Genomic DNA, 20,179 nt, shown 5'->3' with positions numbered 1-20,179 from the left:
CATATTTGATAGCATACAAAACATATGGGCATATTAAATGCACCCCAATTTCTCCAGCATATATTGAAGAGAAAAGATTTTAGTTTAATAACGCAATGATATAGGTTCAACTTGGCATATAGGACCCAGGGTGATTTTTTTTAAAGACATATTTTGAGAAAAAAAAGAAGTGTCATATATGCCATCTAATACGTTACTTCATCTTCTATATTGCATGCAGACTTTGCAACACATTATGTATTAATGAAACAGGATACATTTTATAAAGTGGCTTCTGCAAAACATCTTGTTCATTAAAATCATTCAGAGCATCTGCAAACCTATGGCCTCCTATTTCAACTTACCAAATCACACACTGATGTGCAATAACTTGATTACCAAAGTTAGTGGACATCATGAGACCTCTTCATACATTTCTAAACAAATAGAAAACCAATTTGCTTTTACACTTGGCATAGTTCTCCAACGGGCATGAAGAAACAGTTTGAGTTTTTCTTCCTCTCCTCCCATTTTGTGAATATCTATATTGATATGTGCATGCACAGAGAGACACACATTCTTACATCAGTGCATTGCTTTCCTCCCTTCCTACAAATTGTTATTTTTCTCTTTCAGCTCTACTGACCTATTAACACCATTTTTGCCTAGTTGCCTCCTCCTTCCTTAATCCTTTCTCCTGTCTCTTTCCTTCTTCATACATTCTTCAAGAACCCTTAGAAAATTTATCTGCATGCACACATTAACACTCATTCTCACCCTATCTACATTTACTTGTTACTCTTCCTTCTCCTACTAAGACCATATTTTCTTCTCTTCCTGCTTGTGTTAATGCTTATTTAAATATGTGGATTTGTAAATAATGTATGTATATGAGTCTGTTTATATATACATACATACACACACACACACACGCACACACAATAATATAGAATGTATAGTTATAACATATATCCATTACAGCTTTTACTCCCCCAACTCACATCTGCCATAAATTTAGCATCTGTTAAACTCTCTTTGTCTTTTCCCTCCACTCATTTTGTCATTCTGGCCACCGACCACCTGTCAACACCCTTTTAACCTGGCCACTTCCTCCTTTATTCTTTTCTCCTTCACACATTCTTCAATTGTATGTTCTCGGTGCCATTATAAATATTACAAAAATGTTCTCTTTCTGATGAAAGTTTTGCTCGGAACATCAGGATGATTGTCTTCCCAGGGCATACACAGTTATCCAAATTTGCAAACTTACTCCTTCCAAGTTCCTCAATTGTATTTGGGATGTAGTGTGAAAACAGTCTTTACGTTCCACCAGAATATATAAAAAGACTCTTGAAGTAAGAGAACTGGCTTAATTAAATTTAACCAAAAAATATTCTGTGTTCATTTTTTTCAGGTTTTTGACTCATTTTTTATGTATTTCTTTTAATACATAAACTCTTTTAATGCATTTATAGAAATAATAAAATATTCAAAAAGATTGGAAAGAAGGGGGAAACAAAGCATTACTAAGTAGCTAAAAGAAAAGTTAAATATCAAATGTACTTAAAAAAGTATACTTGAGAAGGAAAGAGGCAGAGAGTAAGAAATTCACATGTTTTGCACTGTGAGAATCAGCAATATGAGGTGTGCTACAGAAAACTGTGGTATTGTTGGAGAGAAGTTTTTCCAGAGTGATAGTGGCACACTTATCCTTACTGTTACTGGGAAGAAAAATATGAAAGTGCTATTTTGAGGGGTTACTAGATATGGAGTATTTATGGGAGATGGTCTGCCTCATGTAGACCTAAGAGGGATCAGCCATCCAAGTTGACAGCGGTATGGTAAGTAGAGCAATTATGGATATGAGGACAGGGAAGACATGTGGTCCATCAGGAATTACCACTGATGTGCTTAAACTGTCTATTGGAGTGAGGCACAGGCTAGTCATGTACATTGTTAATCAGCTTGTACAGGAAGGTTTCATACCCTGTGATTGGCAAGTATCATTGTCAGTTGCTACAAGGGCAAATGAAATGTTCTGGAGAGAGGAAACAACAGAAGCATCAAATTGTTGGATCAAGTTATGAAAGTATTATTGCAAAGTTAATTAGGGACAACATTAACCTGGAAAAGATGCAGTTAGACTTTGTACCAAGAAGTGACATGGCCAGTGCTTAGAGAGACAATTGAACAAGGCTTTGATATATGCCATCACTCTATGATCTGGTAGTTGTTGAGGAAGCTAGGGGTTGATAAATGTCTTCTGAAAGCTGTACAAGTTATGCACAGAGGTGTTGTCTACAAGGTAAGAGTCAGCATTGAGTTTAATGTTAATTTAGTGTTCAGGTAGAAGTCTTTTAGAGCTCAGTTCTCAGGCCCCTCCTGTTTATTGTAGTCCAAATTATAACAGAGGAGTTTAAGAACAGTTGCTCATGGAAACTATTGTTCATAGAAAATTTGGAGAAATTCCAGACATTGAAGCAAAATATTTAAGTAAATGACAAAAGTTTTACTATGCAGAAAAGGAGTAAGTAGAATCTCTTTTTGGTGTGCTTAATGTAAACAGTTGACACCTAAGTAATATAGTGGGATCACAGGTAAGTTAATAGACAAAGTAGACTTCATATGCAGCTGGTGCTCAGGAACATTAAGCGTTAAGAGCCCATACAAAATAGTCTTTCTCAACTGTCATGGCAGCTCTTTGGAAGTGCTTGATGGTTTCTGTTAACTAGTGACCTTATTAGCAGTTGAGGTTGGTCTTCTGAAAGCATAGTAGCCAGATTAAAAACAGGTTGACAAAAGTTCAGGGAACTATTGCCTCTTTTAGCAACAACGTGTTTCTCTCTCAGAAAGAAGGAAATATATTACAAAGGTTGCATATGAAGTGCAACGTTGCATAGTAGTTAAATATGAACTTTGAATGTAGAAGACTTAAACAGACTAAAAAGAAATGAAGTGAGCCTTTTCTACTGGATGTGTTTGTGTATGTACAATAGAGTACAAATGTGCTGAGAGAAAAACTAGGTATAACAGGAATTAGACGTAGCATGCAAAAGACAAGTCTGTGCTGGTATGAGCATATAATGCACATGGATTAATATGAAAGTGGATGACTGAGAAAGATTTGGGACAAAGTGGTGAAAAGTGATAGAAAAGTGGTTTCTACTGATGAGTGATATGCAGTGTTGAAGACTACGATCTCTGCAAACATGGTGTAATGTACATTAATAGAAGACAATATTAGAGGCTGGAATGCACATCACTCATCTTGTACCTCCAAAATCTCTGCTTGTTGCTCTCATCTTCTGTTCATTGTCCTCTCATCCCCCATACTCCTCTATCCACTATCCATGCAATCATGGAATGAGTGATGCACTAGATCTGCCCATATTCAATCATCTGCTACACCAGTGCTCCACATCCAGTATGCCACAGCACACTGGTGTGCCATGAGATGATGCTAAGTGTGCCCCAGTGTAACTTGAATATAATGTCTTCCCTATACTTTTACTCTTTACTCTTTTACTTGTTTCAGTCATTTGACTGCGGCCATGCTGGAGCACCGCCTTTAGTTGAGCAAATCGACCCCAGGACTTATTCTTTGTGAGCTTAGTACTTATTCTATCGTTCTCTTTTGCTGAACCGCTAAGTTACGGGGATGTAAACACCAGCATCAGTTGTCAAGTGATGTTTGGGGGGAACAAACACACACACACACACATATATATATATATATATATATATATATATACGACAGGCTTCTTTCAGTTTCTGTCTGAATCCACTCACGAGGCTTTGGTTGGCCCGAGGCTAAAGTAGAAGACACTTGCCCAAGGTGCCATGCAGTGGGACTGAACCCGGAACCATGTGGTTGGTAAGCAAGCTACTTACCACCCACCCACTCCTACACCTATAGTTATACTTTTAGTTCAGGTGTGCTGCTGAATTTTGAAAAGAATATAAGTGTACCGCAAGTGAAAAAAGGTTGTGGAGCACTGCTCCACACCACCTGTAAGTCTCTGTTCCTTTCTTCCTTCCATGCTATTCCTTGAATAACAAAGGATTACAATGGATCTTTTAGAGTTAGGGGAGAAGCCAGAATAAGAAATTTGCCTATGTTCTGCAATGTAAGAATCAGAGGCATGAGGTGTTCCAGATTGTGATAGTGTGATGCTACTGAGAACTGTATCATCTTTGAGGAAGTGCATTTGGAAAGGCACTCCTGCATTTACTGATACTGAAAGAAAAGTGCTATTATGAAAGGTTGCTGAATGTGGAGTAAAGGCAATAAGGACAGCTGGTGGAGACTTAGCAAATACAAGATGAAATAAGGGGCCCTGATATAGCTATGTACCTTAGCCTCTATCACTGTCTCCATTAATATATGTTTCACCATACTCGTAAGATATAGTGGAGTTTGAATGGAATCTGATATACTCCTTTTATGCATGTAGTGTAGGCCAGTACTCCCACAGGCCTTCTCTCTATTACCATCACTCACACATACAGATGTCTCCACACACACACTTTCTCAATATCAACCACTACTCTTTCTCTGTTATCATTGTTTAGTTCCTCTTTCTCAGCATGGCCTATTTAACAAAGAATTGCATCAGAGTCATTAGCATCTGATATATCACTCCCCTCTCTATTCCACCAGTAGTTGTATTATACTTGAAAAATTTTACAAGTTCACCTATTATTTGCAGCTAGAGTGATAAATTTTCTTAGTTTGTTCAGTGTGAATTAAGCTCAGTCATAGCCATGTGATTAAGAAGTTTGTCTTGTAACTACATAGTTCTAGTGGGTTTAATCCCACTGTGTGGCACCTTGAAAAAATGCCTTCTACTTGGGTTGATGAATAACTTCATCATTATAACATCCACTTTTCCGTGCTTACATGGGTCAGAGGCAGATTTCCCATGGCCAGCTGCCCTTCCTGTCACCAGTCCTCACTTGTTTCATAACAAGATGATATCTGTGCATGACTGGACATGGAAGATTGGAAACGAATGACACAGCTTGTATAGTATTGTTTACAAGTGTCATGCAATGTCAAGGTAAAGATATACACACACATACATATACACACACACACACACACACACACACACACACACGTACCTCGTACCTCTACTAATCCCGTTTACAAGACTTTGGTTAGCCTGGGGCTAGATACCCGAGGTAGTATGCTATGAGTTAGAATTCAAAACCATGGGGTTGGGAACAAGTGGAATTTGTTTTAAGGAAACTGCAGAAGCATGCTGCGTGTGTATTGATTTGTTGAGTTGGTTAGGTCTGTCCAGAGTTGCCTCTCTTCAGTATTTCCCATTGATAATGGTTAAGAAGCTAGAAACATCGATGTCTTGGAATCTGACAGGTGGCAGCACTGGACAGATATGGCGTTTTTACACTTCTTTTTACCATAAGAGAGAACTTTTCTCCATGGTAACTGCAATGAATTTGCCTTTAGCAATTGAAATATATCACAAATATATTTTAGCTAACCTAAAGTTCACTTATGCCTAAACACTGCTTGGCACTGATATTACTGTTATATATACACACACACATATATCAGGTAGGCTTCTTTCAGTTTCCATCTGCTAAATCCACTCACAAAGCTTTTTATCAACCCAAGGCTGTAGTAGAAGACACTTGCCCAAAGTACTATTCAGTAAAACTGAAACCAAAACCATGTAGGCAGGAAGCACACTTCTTAACACACAGCCGTGCCTACACCTCTTCCAATTAAAATAAATACCAATCCAAGATGAGTTGAAATTCTGTCCAGTCACCAAAATTGGTAACATTCTTTTCAGAAGTTGTGAGTTGACAGATAGCATCAATAATTTGGAAAAAAAAAAAAAAATCAATGGAAACCTAGCTTCCCTGGTTCCATTGGGAGATCAACTGTCACCATCTCTTGAATATGAATACATATGTGCTTTAACCACCATTGTTTTTGAAGTTTGAGTTTTGTTCGCAAAAGCTTTATTTTCTCCTCATTCAATAAGTAGTGTCACATTTTTCTTCTTTCTTTTTTGAAACATCTATTCATTCATCTCTAAACAAATTTACTTTTGTCACTTGTCAAATCTAATGGATAATAATATTTGGATAGAGGTTCTGGTTCTGTTTATGTTTACATCGTCACCATGGTCATCAATGTCATCATCATCATCATCATCATCATCATCACCACCACCACCACTACCATCACCATCATCATTATTAACTTAGAGAAGAAATTACATTACAAAGACGGCACATGTGCTAGATTAGGACTTTGAACTCATGCATAATTGCTTGTTTTGTTTTTTTCTCACTGCACAAAGTTACATGTCAATCAGTTTCTCTTGTGTGTATATATAAATTTTGATTTGTTTTGGCACTTGACTTTGTTGATAGCATTGTATTTGTTTCTGACATTAGTCTCTGTTCTTAATAAAACTTTAAAATGATTGTGTTTTAAAGGTCATTCATTTCTATCTTTGAGTAAAGTATATTAATCTATTAGCTGGTGGAGGTGGGGGTGAGGATACTCTTAAGTACTGTTGTAATTTTGTGACAGTAGGCTTCTGATGAGAAAACATTCTAGAAATATACCAACATATAGTCATTCAAATATTCTATTTCCAGCATTAAAGAACTGATATAAAATACTTATTTCTGCACACTACTGCTGAATTACTTTAAAACTATGTCAAACTTTGCAACATTTAAACTACTAGTGTGTATAGTATTAGTAATGTGTATACAAATGTGGAATGGTATTAGCTTTGATATTTTATCTCAGAGAAGCCTCTCAAAAAGACTCGTGTGATAAAAAGTCAGGGCTTTGTCCAGAGCATTGGTGGATCATCAGAGACAGTATTTCAACCTGGTTTGGTCTCCTCAATGACAAATACATTCTGAGCTAAGCTGAAATGCTTGTTCTCGTATATAGAAATCAATAAAGTAAACATTCACTAATATGTGGAATGCTAGCCACGCTAGAGTTAAATTAATAAACTCCCTTAAAACAGCTTTAGATTGCAATATCAGTGTGTATAATATTTATAATGTTTAAGCTAAGTGTTACAGCAGTAGCTGTAATATTTTGGCTCGGAGAAATTTCTCTGTGAAGTTGTGAGTTAAATACACCAAATTCATGTGATTGGACTTGAACATACAGACCCCATGAATGAAGTACAGTAGCTACTCCAATGAAGTAGAATAGCACCACAATGTATTGTAGATTTAAAATGCAATATATCAATATATTGGTTATGTATATATATATATATATATATATATATATAGCAATCATGGCTGGACAGTCAAAATGTTAACTTTGCAACAATCTGGTTTTAATTTTGGTCTCATTTCATGGCACCTTGAGCAAGTATCTTCTATTATAGGTGGATCAATGTCTTCCGAATGAAATGTAGCAAATAAAAATTATATTGAAACCTGTTCTGTGTGTGTTTACACTTATATTTCCTAAAAATCAGTACTCTTGTTACAACTGATTTATCTAACTAGGAAAGCACTCATTAAACTTAAGTAAGTTGTATTTGCAAGATAAAATGATTTTGTTGGCCAAAAATATCTTAGCATTATGTAACTGTGTCACAACACTCTCTTTGCTTATGACTGTCATTTGTCAAGTAAATAAGCTGACTGAAGGAGTAACCTAGTGATCTTACTGTAAAGACAGACAAATGTAAGTTGGCTACAGGTGACAAGTTAAATCTCTTGGACTATCAAGCTCATTTTTCATGTCTTTGTCAGACAAACAGAAACTTGTGATCTCAGAAATACAGGCAATTAAACATTATTGGTGGTGAGAAGTAGAAAGGTGAAATGAAAAATATTATATCCTTTAATTTTAGAAATCATTTCTTGAAATATAAAGTGTTTTTGTTGCATAAGAAAATGAAGCAGAGTGACTAGCTTTAAATGGTTATTTCAAGGTGAGCTTACAGCTATAGGGCTGTGTGTGTGACTCAATGCTAAATGGATTATTTTGTTTGACCTTGTTTAATTGGTTTGGATTAGGTGCCACTTTTTTTCCCCAGTTAACTGGTCAATAACTAGAAAGACATTTAACTTACATATAACAAATATATATATTGAGATTTCTACCAGTTCCTCTTCTTGCTCTTTGTCTTCCTCTCCTTGCTCCTTGTCTTCCTCTTCTTGCTTCTTATCTCCTCCTCCTCCTCATCATCATCATCATCATTGCCATTACTATTACTGCCACATTCATTTTTGAGTTTGTTTCTCCATGTTGCATATCATTTTTCATCATGATTGTATCATTTTGAATGTGAACTCCAACACCTTAAACATCCTCCCCACCATGTCTTCCTTAGTTTTCTAACGATATTTTCTATTGTCACACTTCATTGCTAGGCAACTTCACACTCCCTATGGCTATAAAATAGTTTAAAACAAAAAAAGTAAAGAAAAGTTGTTATTGCGAATTTAAAAAGTAATCCTTTTTTTGGTTTGCGTTTCAGGAAATTCAGGAGTTACAAGAGCAGTTGCGTGATATGATGTTTCATTTAGAAGCACAACAAAAGCTTACTCGACAAGAAGGGCTTGAGGAAATATCTCAAGAAGAAATACAAGGAGGACAGGTAATTGTTGGTGCTTCTAGGACCACTAATTCTGTTTTAGGAAATTCTCGTCGCAGCAGACAAAGAAAGCATTGATATTAAAATTATCAATTTGCATTCACTATCAAAAAAACGAATCCACTGTATATTGAAAATTTAAAATTTTATCTATATATTCCAATACAAACAATTTAATGTTGTCCATTATAATTTCATTTTTAAATATTATTGGAAAATATCTTGCAAAGCTTTGTAGCTAAGTTTATTATAATGTATTAAAAGATTAAAATATCAATAAAATAAATTACATTATTAAAGAGATAAAAATGACTTCACTTATTCATTTGAAATTCTTGAAATTTTTCATTTGTTTGCTTAACTGTTCCATGTACTTCTTGAGATTTTCACTCACTGTTCTCAGGGCTCTGACAATTATTGGTACCACTACCACCTTTTTCATTGACCATAGCTGCTTTACCGCCCAAGCTAACCTGTCATACCTATCGACTTTTCTTCTTTATTACGTACCTTGTTGTCAGCTGGGCATGCTATATCTATGATCCAGCATAGTTTGCTTTCTTTCTCAATTAAGACTATGTCTGGCTTCCTATTCTCTATCTCATGGTCGCACTGAATCATAAAATCATTATTATTATTATTTATTATTATTATTCATAGTGTTCATTTAAGATTATATACAAATGTGGGTGACAATATCCACCTTGCTCTTTACCCAAAACCAACTACAGAGAGGGGGCTGTAGAAATGAAATAAGCTAAAAGTAACACTAATGGTGACACCCCCAGAATGGCTACAGGCTATGATTTAAACAGGTAAAAAGAGCAAGAGTCATTTATATCTAAATCAGTGGTTTGGCAAATGTTGAACCATAAGCTAACCATTTTAACTGACCCCTCAGTATATAACTTCTTAATCTCTCTCAGCCTTCGTTCCTCCTTAATTCTTCATGTAATTTTGCTAAGATAATTTCTCATCTCTTTGCATGTTTAATTTCTCATCTGCCATGGACACTTTAAATGAATATTATTTACCAATTGCTAGTTTCATAAGCCAATTTAATTTCCTAATATCTCTCTCTTCATTCCTCTAAATTCTTCATGGAATTTTGCTAAGCTGGAAATCTGCCTCATACCATCTCTCCAAATTAAACCTTGCTTATTCATGGTGCGCCCGCCCTTTCCCACCCCCACCACCAATACCAGATATCTCTATATCTCTTTCTCCTCCCACCATCTACACCAGATATCTCTCTCTCCTCCCACCACTATTACCAGATATCTCTTCTCTCAACCCCCCTCGTCACTGGTGCTGTTCTCTATATTACCTGCTCTCTCTCTCCTGGGACAAATGCAACTAGCTTAGCTGCCCACCTACTTAACCGGCTATCTTTCGTTTCGTTTTGTCTAGAAATTTGTCAACAACTACCCGGTAATTTTCCATGGACATATCAAAGTGAAAGAGAAAGCTAATGGGTTGTTTGTGCGTGCTTTTCCTCTGTGTGTGTGTCTCTGTCTGTGTGCGTGCATGCTTGTTCTTGTCTGTGTGTGTGTGTGTGTGCATGTATGCGGGCGCGTGCTTGTGTGTATGTATGGTTGAGCTCGTTTCCTCTCTTTCTCTGTCCGAACACCCCCTCCGTCACTGGTCGTACCCTCCATCATACCTGCAATCTCCTCTCCCTGGACAAATGCAACTAGTTTAGCTGACACCCTACTTAATCTAACGTTGGAATATTCTTATTTGCAACACCAGTAATGCTTAAATTTACGTTTTTACTATGTTCATAATGCATATACTTACAACGCTGCTAATACCTACTCCTACCCCCAGTAGAGGAAACAATCTTAACATGCTTGAATGTTTGAATGATGTCAGATCGGAAGTGAGAGCAGGTGAAGCATGTCTAACAAATGAACAACAACCTCCTTTTCAGGTGCTGATTAACATCTCGCCTCTTCAAGCCTCTCCCCACATTCCTTTCCCAGTTTTCAGAGTTGGCACTGTCAATGTAGGCACACTGAACGGTAGGTCTAGTGAGATTGTAGAGATGCTTGAAAGGAGATGTGTCGATGTATGCTGCATACAAGAGGTAAGATGGAGAGGAGCTTCATCTAGGGTCTTCACAGGCAAGATACATGGGTATAAAATCTTCTGGAAAGGTAACACGGATGGAGTAGGGGTGTAGGCATACTCCTTGCTGAGAAATGGGTGGATAAAGTCATAGAGGTTGTCAGGGTATGCGATAGAGTGCTTAAGCTCAGGCTAGTCCTGCAGAACAGTACAGCTACAATTATCTCTGCCTACGCCCCACAAGCGGGCCTATCAAATGATCAGAAGGACCATTTTTATGATACCCTCCTACTGGCTACCTCAAAGACAAGTGACAATGACTTCAGCTTTGCAGCTAGAGATTTTAATGGGCATGTTGGATGGCAATCCGGTATCTTCACTGGTGTACACGCGGGGCATGATATTGGTTCCCGAAACTAAAAGGGAACTAGGCTACTGGAGTTCTGTGATGCATGTAATCTTTTAATCTGCAACACCAACTTCAGGAAGCCAGACAGCCACCTGATAACCTATCAATCAGGTGACTCTGCTAGCCAGATTAATTTCATCCTCACCAGACAGTGGGGACACAGAGTTGCTCTTAAATACAAAGAGCCTCCTGGATGAAGAATGTACTCTCCAGCATAGACTAGTTATTAGTGACTTTAGACTCGAGGCCAGAAGGACGCCAAGAAGCAGACCAATCCAGAAAAGAAGGATTTGGAAGCTAAAGAACCCTTCACATGGTCGGAAATTTAGGGACATCCTCATCAAGAAATTTGATGAGAGGGAGGAGGAGCTACAGACTTCGAACATAGAGGGTAGCTGGCAATTCCTACGGGACAGCTTACTAAGTGCCACAGACCAAGTCTGCGGATGGTGCAGTCATTTCCAGACCTAGAGTAACGTAGTGGTGGAATAATACGGTAGACAAAGCCATTAGAGCAAAGAAACAGGCCTGGAAAGCCTGGGAGAGTTGGGGTAGCAATGAACTGTACAAGATAACTAAGGGGGAGGCTGGGCGACAGGTATACATAGCCAGGGGAGAAGCAGATAAAAAGTTTGCCAATGTTCAGCGATGTGAGGACCAAAGAACTGAAGTATTTCGGATTGCAAGATAATGTGTGAGAGAAAATTGTGATGTTACAAGAGAGAAATGTGTCCGCATGGATTATAGTGCACTTGCTTTTAATGATTCTGAAAAGAAAGAGGCTTGGAGAAGCCATTTTGAAAGACTGCTGAACGTGGAGAATGAATGGGAGGAGGAGAGCCTGCCAGATGTTGACCCCGTAGAGGGACCAGCTATCCGAATAGACAGCACCCTGGTAGATAAAGCAATTAAGGGTATGAAGCCAGGAAAAGCCCGAGCCATCGAGAATCACTGCTGAGATGCTTAAAATATCTGGTGATGTGGGTTATGGCCTAGTCACCCGTATTGTAAACCAGGTAGTTCATGATGGAGTCATACCCAATGACTGGCGTAGCAGCACCATAGTCAACTGCGACAAGGGTAAAGGCGAAGCTTTAGATAGAAATAACTACAGGGGTATCAAATTGCTGGATCAAGTGATGAAAGTCACGGAGAGGATCATAGCCCAATTAATTACGGAGAGAGTCTGCTTAGATGAAATGCAGTTCGGTTTTGTGCCAGGTAGAAGCACCACTGATGCTATATTCCTGTTACGGCAACTGCAGGAGAAATATCTAGCTTTTGTTGACTTGGAGAAAGCCTTTGACAGGATCCCCCGATCCCTTATCTGGTGGGCGATGCGGAAACTAGGGATTGACGACTAGTTAATAAGGGCTGTGCAGAGATGCCATTAGTAAGGTTTGGGTGGCAATGAGTATAGGGAAGAATTCTGAGTAAAAGTAGGGATCTACCAAGGATCAGCCCTCAGCGCCCTCTTATTCAGCATAGTCCTCCAGGCAATAACAGAGGAATTCAAGACAGGTTGCTCCTGGGAGCTCCTCTATGCTGATGACCTGGCCCTCATAGCAGAATCACTACCAGAACTAGAGAAGAAATTTCAAGTGTGGAAGCAAGGTTTAGAATCGAAGGGCCGTAGAGACAATGTCACAAAAACCAAATTCCTAGTAAGCAGGAAGGCGAACACATCGCACATCCCTTCAGATAGATGACCATGCTCGATCTGTAGAAAGGGTGTAGGTAGAAACTCCATAAGATGTGCCCAGTGTAAGCTATGGACGCATAAAAGGTGCAGCAACATCAAAGGAATATTAACCGGGAAGATAGCGGCAGATGCACAGGAGCAGTAAACATCACAGATGTTCAGAAAACAGATTTCATCTCATGCCAGGGGGAGAAACTAGAAGTAGTTGATAGCTTCTGCTAGCTAGGTGACCAAGTCCGTAGTGGGGGTGGATGCTCAGAGAGCGTTACTACTAGAATAAGAATAATCTCAGCAAAATTCAGAAAGCTTCTACCCCTCCTGGTGACAAAAGGCCTCTCGCTCAGAGTGAAAGGGAGATTGTACGATGCATGCATGCGAACTGCTATGCTTCATGGCAGTGAAACAGGGGACGTGACTGCTGAAAATATGCGTAGGCTCGAAAGAAATGAAGCTAGCATGATCCGTCACTGCACACACGACAGAGTGTAAGCGCCCCGAGAGAAATGTTGGACATAAAAAGCATCGGATGTGGCTTGCAAGAGAGACTTCTGTGCTGGTATGGTCATGTACTACGGATTGATGAGGAGGGCTGTGTGAAGAAGTGCCACTCCCAAACAGTGAAAGGAACCCGTGGTAGAGGGAGACTCAGAAGAGACATGGGATGAGGTGGTGAAGCATGACCTTTCAACGTTGGGCCTCACAGAGGCAATGACGAAAGACCGAGACCTCTGGAGATATGCTGTGACTGAGAAAACCCGGAAAATAATGTGAGATCACAGCTGTAGCCCATACCAGTGTAGCATAAACAGGTCACTCAAAATAGTATCTTTGGATCGCAGGGCGACATGTCGTGCTTGAGGAGACCTATTGAGTTAATTACATCAACATCAAAATCAAATCAAACCACAATCAAATCGAAATTGTTGTGGATGATGCCAGCGCCGCTTGTCTGGCTCCCCGTGCTGGTGACACGTAAAAAGTATCATCCGAACGATGTGAGCGGCGCCTTGATGGGCTCCCTTGCCGGTGGCACGTAAAAGCATCGTCAAAACGTGGTCGATGCCAGCACCTTCTGACTCATGTGCCTGTGACACGTAAAAAGCATCCACTACACTCTCGGAGTGGTTGGTAATAGGAAGAGCATCCGGCTGTAGAAACACTGCCAAATCAGATTGGAGCCTGGTAGCCTCCTGGCTTCCCAGACCCCAATCGAACCGTCCAACCCATGCCGGCATAGAAAACTGCCGTTAAACGATGATGATGATGATGGAGTCATCTGTTGTCAGCACTTGTCTCAATCCTGTCTGGCAGGTTGGGTGGTCAACTATCTTGACTCCTGGTAATTTTATGTTACTAGACTATCTGTGATCCGTTGGGTCACCGGGAAACTCTGAGTTTCTCTTGCTATTTCTTGCATGCCCTGCTTCCACGTAACAGGTATTTCGGGTCCCATATCGTAAATAGCAGTTACGTGGTAGCATGGTATGCTAGAAATAGCAGCCAAATCTTTGGAGGTGAAATACACTGAATGCACTCGAAAAATCCTATGTAGGTTACGAACGGGTCTTTTATGAAATATTTACCATATTTTAAAAGTTATTTTCTCTTTAAAATAATTTTTAAATATGCCAAGAAAATTTTTTGTAATGGTATTCACTTGAAAATAATTTTAAAAAACATAGAATATTGTCTGTTTAAAGAAAGCTAAAATATAAATACTGTACAAACAGTTTACATTTTTGAAATCACATTCACTTATGCCGGAAAACTTCTAATAGCTTTAAAACTACTTCGATTTACACGAAACTTGTTTTATTCCGTTCATATTAACATTTCAGGGTAAGCTTTAATTCATAGTATTTTCCCATTATGCGCCAGTTTGGCTGGGTAACATTGCAAGCAAGCAAGATTCAAGCTTACTTTTAATGAATTATAGATAGTTGCTGTCTTCCTCATTCATTAGCCAAATATTTAGTATTTCTGTTACTTGGTGCTTAACCATAACATTGTTTTGAATTTATAATGCATTATCCTTGAGATTTTGATGATGTGATTGTTTATTTTTAGAATGACATTGCAGGGTACGTGTGAGAGGCCTGATCTGGTCTGTTTGAACACAAAACAAGTAGAATATTTGGGCCAGATATGACCAGTTTGATTGCCAAAGGATTAAACTTATATTTTAAGAATATATTTTGAGAGTCATAATGTTTTCCTCTATGGTAGAATAAATATTTTCTGTAGCTTTATTGGGATGTAATTATTTAAAGGTTTAACTAGTTATATATTTAATAAAATCCAATTTTTTTTTATTAAAAACAATTTCAAAGAATATTATACAAATGACCATTTAACTGGCACACCTTGAATGAGATTGTTGGATAAAAATCATAGATTCTGTTGACCACTCTTGAGATGCAACAGGAAAGTTTAATGATAGTTGCTTCTGATAGTAGGAGGTACCTGAGAATTCTATTCCAATGATCCTCTTAAAAATACCATGAAGCGAAAATGGAAGGCTGGATGGATAGAAATTTGAAACTGTTAAATTCATAACCAACATCATCTCTAAAGAACAAGAGTTTAACATTTGATTTATTGTAGAGATTTTTTGAGAACTATAAAAATATTTACAAGATTTTTTTTACCAAAACCTGATGGTTTTTAAGTGCGTCGCACCAAAAAAAATGAGCCAATATCTCTCTGGAGGGGCTGGTAATGGTGGTGGTGGTGGAGAAGGTAGAAAAAGAAACACAAATTTTTCAAAATTATTTTTTTGTAAAAAGATACCCATCAGGTTGTCTGAAAGCTGTGGTGAAAAAATAAGAATTGAAAAAATCCCCATCAAAATGGAGAAAATCTAACTTCTGTGGGTGTCCTGATCCAGAACTCTTCTCTTAGATACAGGCATTGCTGTGCAGATTCAGAATTCACATTATAATCACATGGTTTTGAGTTGTAACTCACTGTGTGGCACTGTGGGCAAGTGTCTTGTGGTGTATGCGGGAGATTTGAAGTAAGACACCTGCCTTCTCTTCGTCGACGCAGACCTGTCGATGGCAGGGGGAGCTGTACTGGGGCTGAAGCTGCGAAGATATAGATCAGGTGAGTTGGTGTTCCGGAGAAGGAATGAAATCCCAGAGCTGAGTTCCAGCGTCAGCAGGAGAGAGATGTTCTCGGTGTGTGGAAAGTTGGTCGGTCACTACCCGATCACTGGATGGCTGCGCACAGCGTGCAGTTACACCAAGAGACGAGCGGAGAGGGAGAGTTGGGGCGACAAGGCGGGAGAATGGACGGTGGTGATGATGCGGGAAATCCTAGAGAGGACGAGAGCGGAAGACCTGGTCAGGGCTAACTGGTATGCGCCTAAGACGGAATGCGGGACCGTCTGGTGTGATGCTAACAGTATAGCGATAGGGGTTGTGTTGTAGATCGAAGGCGTTGAGGTGGAAGACGCGGCCTGGCTTCGGAAAGCAGACGACTTTAACCACATCAATGTCGCCGAAATAGCTAGTGGTGTATGCGGGAGATTTGAAGTAAGACACCTACCTTCTCTTCGTCGATGCAGACCTCCCCGGTGGTAACGCACCCTTTCACGTGGCCCGACCCGAACGCTAAAAGTAGCAGCTGCTTTTCCTCACCTTGTCGAAGTGCTCACACGTCCAGCACAGTGGCCTACCCTGATCGAAAACAGCCCAATCGTCCCCTGCCTGCGCGCGCGTCACTGCCGCGCCCTTCCCCTTCCGGTCAGCTCCCCAGCTGCTGACGTCATCCCACATGTCTTGTACTGTAGCCTTGGTCTGACTAGTGTCTTGAGAATGGAATTGGTAGACAAAAAAATATGGAAGCCAACTGTAAAATAATATCTCAGTTATAAGTATTTGTCTGATTCATGCTAGCATGGTAAAAGAAAATGGATGTAAAACAAAAGAATTCCACACTAGGGGAACATAACTTGAATGTAGACAGCAACAAAACATAATTTAGTAATTCTATTATTTGTTCGTTTTTATATCCTTTTCTCCATGCTAGCATGGATTAAGAGTTTATTGTACATGTCTTTGAAGGTACAAAGCTGGTGGGCAATCTCGACAAGAGAAATGATAGCAATGTCATCACCTGTAGCTGAACAATTTTCAGAGAAATGCTGATGTTAACAAACGCACAGACACCAATACTTGTATGCACTTATACACATGCCTGCATGCACGCATACATACATACATACATACATACATACATACATACATACATACATACATACATACATACATACATACATACATACATACATACATACGTACATAGGCACAGGCATGGCTAGATGGTTAAGAAGTTTTGTTTCCCAACCATATGATTTCAAGTTAAGTTCCTTGTGCAAGTGTCCTCTACTACAGAGCTGCACCAACAAAGTCTTGTGAATGAATTTAGTACACAGAAACTGATAGAAACGTGTCATGTATGTGTGTCTCTGTGTCTGTATACATATATATGCACGCGGATGAGTCAGAAAGTAATGCGATTTCTATTTACATTATTTTGTGGCTCACCCTCGCACATGCATACATACATACATACATACATAAGTACGTACGTACGTACATACATACATACATACATACATACATACATACATACATACATACATACATTATTGTACACGTCTTTGAAGCTATAAAGCTGGTGGGCAATATCCCGACAAAGGAAATTACACTACAACATGACGTCGAATACAGACTTGTTGGCATAAAGGTCTATTCATTCTTCCAGATAATGAATACTACCCTCTCTAAAAGTTTTGCCATTGACACAAGTCTGGTAAAAGAAATGGTTATCTTTGAATAAATGCGAAGAAACAACCCTTTTTGAAAATACTGTAGCAATAATCAAAAGTAAAATATATATCTATTTCTTTACTACCCACAAAGACTGACAAACGGATTAAGTCGATTATATCGACCCCAGTGCGTAACTGGTACTTATTTAATCGACCCCGAAAGGATGAAAGGCAAAGTCGACCTCGGCGGAATTTGAACTCAGAACGTAGCGGCAGACGTCTTATGACACTTTAAAAACACAATGGACGTTGAGTTAGACATGCTAGATTGGCTGACGATTGCACGGACTACCCCTTTCCCCAAGAACAAAAAGACCACATTCGATCAAAAACTATAGGCTTATAGCATGCTTGAATATTATGTACAGACTGTGCACAGGTTGTCCGAATATGTTTCTCTAAGACCACTGCCAAATAAATGGTGTAATAACTGGTGAACAGGCAGGAAGAAAGAAATGAATCTAGGGTTGTGCTGAACAGCTCCTCAACAAAGCTGTCCTTAAGGAAGCCAAGTAACAATATCGTAATCTCTTAACAATGTGGCTAGCTTATAAGAGGATTATAAAATTACTATGCCCTGCCAGAGTACCAACAGCTATAAGTGAATGTTATTGAAAGATTGACCACAATATGGTCCACACAGTTATCACTGACAACTACTAAAGCAACACTTGTTGTTACAAACAGAAGTAAGCAATCAAAAGGCATATTCCAGGATAATATTTTATCTGTAACGTTTGTACTGGTTGTGAACTCCTTGCCATCCCCATTGTCAAAATGCTAAGGCTACAAGCTGCGGTATGCAGAAAAGAATAGCATTAATGTTACTCACACATTTTTTATTGATGACCTAAAGTTATATTCTGGTAACATGAGCAACTTCAAGAGACATTTAGAATTAGTCACACATCCTCACAAAACATAGGGGTGGAGTTTGGGCAAGATAAATGCTCATACATGACAGTCAACCGACTGTTATGTATGGCAGTCGACCAAATTGAGAACATGTACATCAGTAGCTTGACTATCTTCCCTATCTCTAATAATGAAAACTACGAGTTTCTCGAAACCGATGAGAATGTTGCCTACGTCGGTGCTGTGACTGAAGCCAGAATAACAAAATAGAACTTCAATAGACTCCGAAAAATATGGAACTAGGGCTGTCTGCACTTAACAAGACCATATATCACGTTTTTGCAATGCCAGTGTTAGTACCAACACTTGGGATATTGGCCTGGACACTCGACGAGATATGTATCCTGGACAATAAAACTAGAAAGGTACTGGTCACCACTGGCAACTTCCACATAAACAGCGACACCGATAGAATCTGTGAAACGAAACGATGGCGGTAGAGGTATAAGATCATTCCAAACAGCCTTTGAATGTCGTATTGTATCAGTCAGGCAACATTTGCTGAACAGTAAAGAAAGAAATGAGTACTTTCAATGCATACTCGAAAGTGAGAGCTACATCTTCAGAGTTGAAAAATTACTGAGTCGGTACTCTAAGAATACAACTGTCTCATGCGACCCAAAGGAGGCTGAACTGGCCTACCTAAACAGAAGCTTGGAGGTGAAGTAGGCATCATGCCAGCAAAGAGAAATGCATGGGTACATATCCTGTCAGCTAGGAGATAATAACCGCATTGACAGGAAGAGTAGCCTCTCCTGGACCTGTGATAGATACATTACATGCCAACTAGAAGGATATGTTCTCGCTATCCAGGAACAGGAGATCGCTACTAAATACCTGATGAACTAGGGAGATAAAGATATCACCAAACCTCCATGTTGTTATAAAGAATGTTGGCTCTACTGTACCAGTGTAGAAGATATCACCCAGTTCAACAGCAGCTGCCCTAAAATATCTACAAAATACTACTGGCCCTTGGGACATAATATATATTTTTTCATTGCCCACAAGGGGCTAAACATAGAGGGGACAAACAAGGACAGCAAAAGGGATTCAGTCGATTACATCGACCCCAGTGCGAAACTGGTACTTTATTTATCGACCCCTAAAGGATGAAAGGCAAAGTCGACCTCGGCGGAATTTGAACTTAGAACGTAACGGACATAATATAGACGCAAATATAAGGTGTTCAAAAAGTCTCTCCGCAGTATAAGATTACAAATGAATATATTAAACTTTACAAGACTTTAAAAAAACTTTATAAGAGATGTTGAAAGTGTTGTCCTTCATTTTCAATACATAAGTTAACTCTTTTACACATGTTTAGAAATACATCAGGATGGGGAAAAAATCACTGCGGAGCGACTTTTTGAACACCCTGTACTACAACGCTATCCACGAAAAGGATTGCTCTGACGTATACATCAAAGGCATGTCAGAACCAGCATGTATTCGCACCTTACTGGTGGAACAGTCCAATGAAAACAACTATTCGGTGAAAACATAAGACCTGATATTGTTATGTTGGGTAAGGAACAAAAGTCATGCACTGTTGTAGAGGTAAGCTGCCAGACTTCATTCACCCGAACAAGGATGTCATAGACAGAAACAGTAGATATACTTTCTGGTATAGATAATATACT

General features: G+C 39.1%; 1 protein-coding gene across 1 annotated transcript in view; it reads left to right on the top strand.

The window, feature by feature from the left end:
* The window catches only part of LOC115213043 (BRCA1-associated protein), a 62,732-nt gene extending 54,014 nt beyond the window's left edge, over positions 1-8,718 (top strand). The window contains exon 14 of the mRNA XM_036502551.1: positions 8,487-8,718. Coding sequence (XP_036358444.1) covers positions 8,487-8,681 — 195 coding nt within the window. The 3' untranslated portion in view covers positions 8,682-8,718. The remainder of the gene's footprint in view (positions 1-8,486) is intronic.
* Positions 8,719-20,179: the final 11,461 nt, after the last annotated feature.

The sequence above is a fragment of the Octopus sinensis genome, linkage group LG1, assembly GCF_006345805.1.
Source record: "Octopus sinensis linkage group LG1, ASM634580v1, whole genome shotgun sequence".
NCBI lineage: Eukaryota > Metazoa > Mollusca > Cephalopoda > Octopoda > Octopodidae > Octopus > Octopus sinensis.
This window is presented reverse-complemented; position numbering and strand designations above follow the sequence as displayed.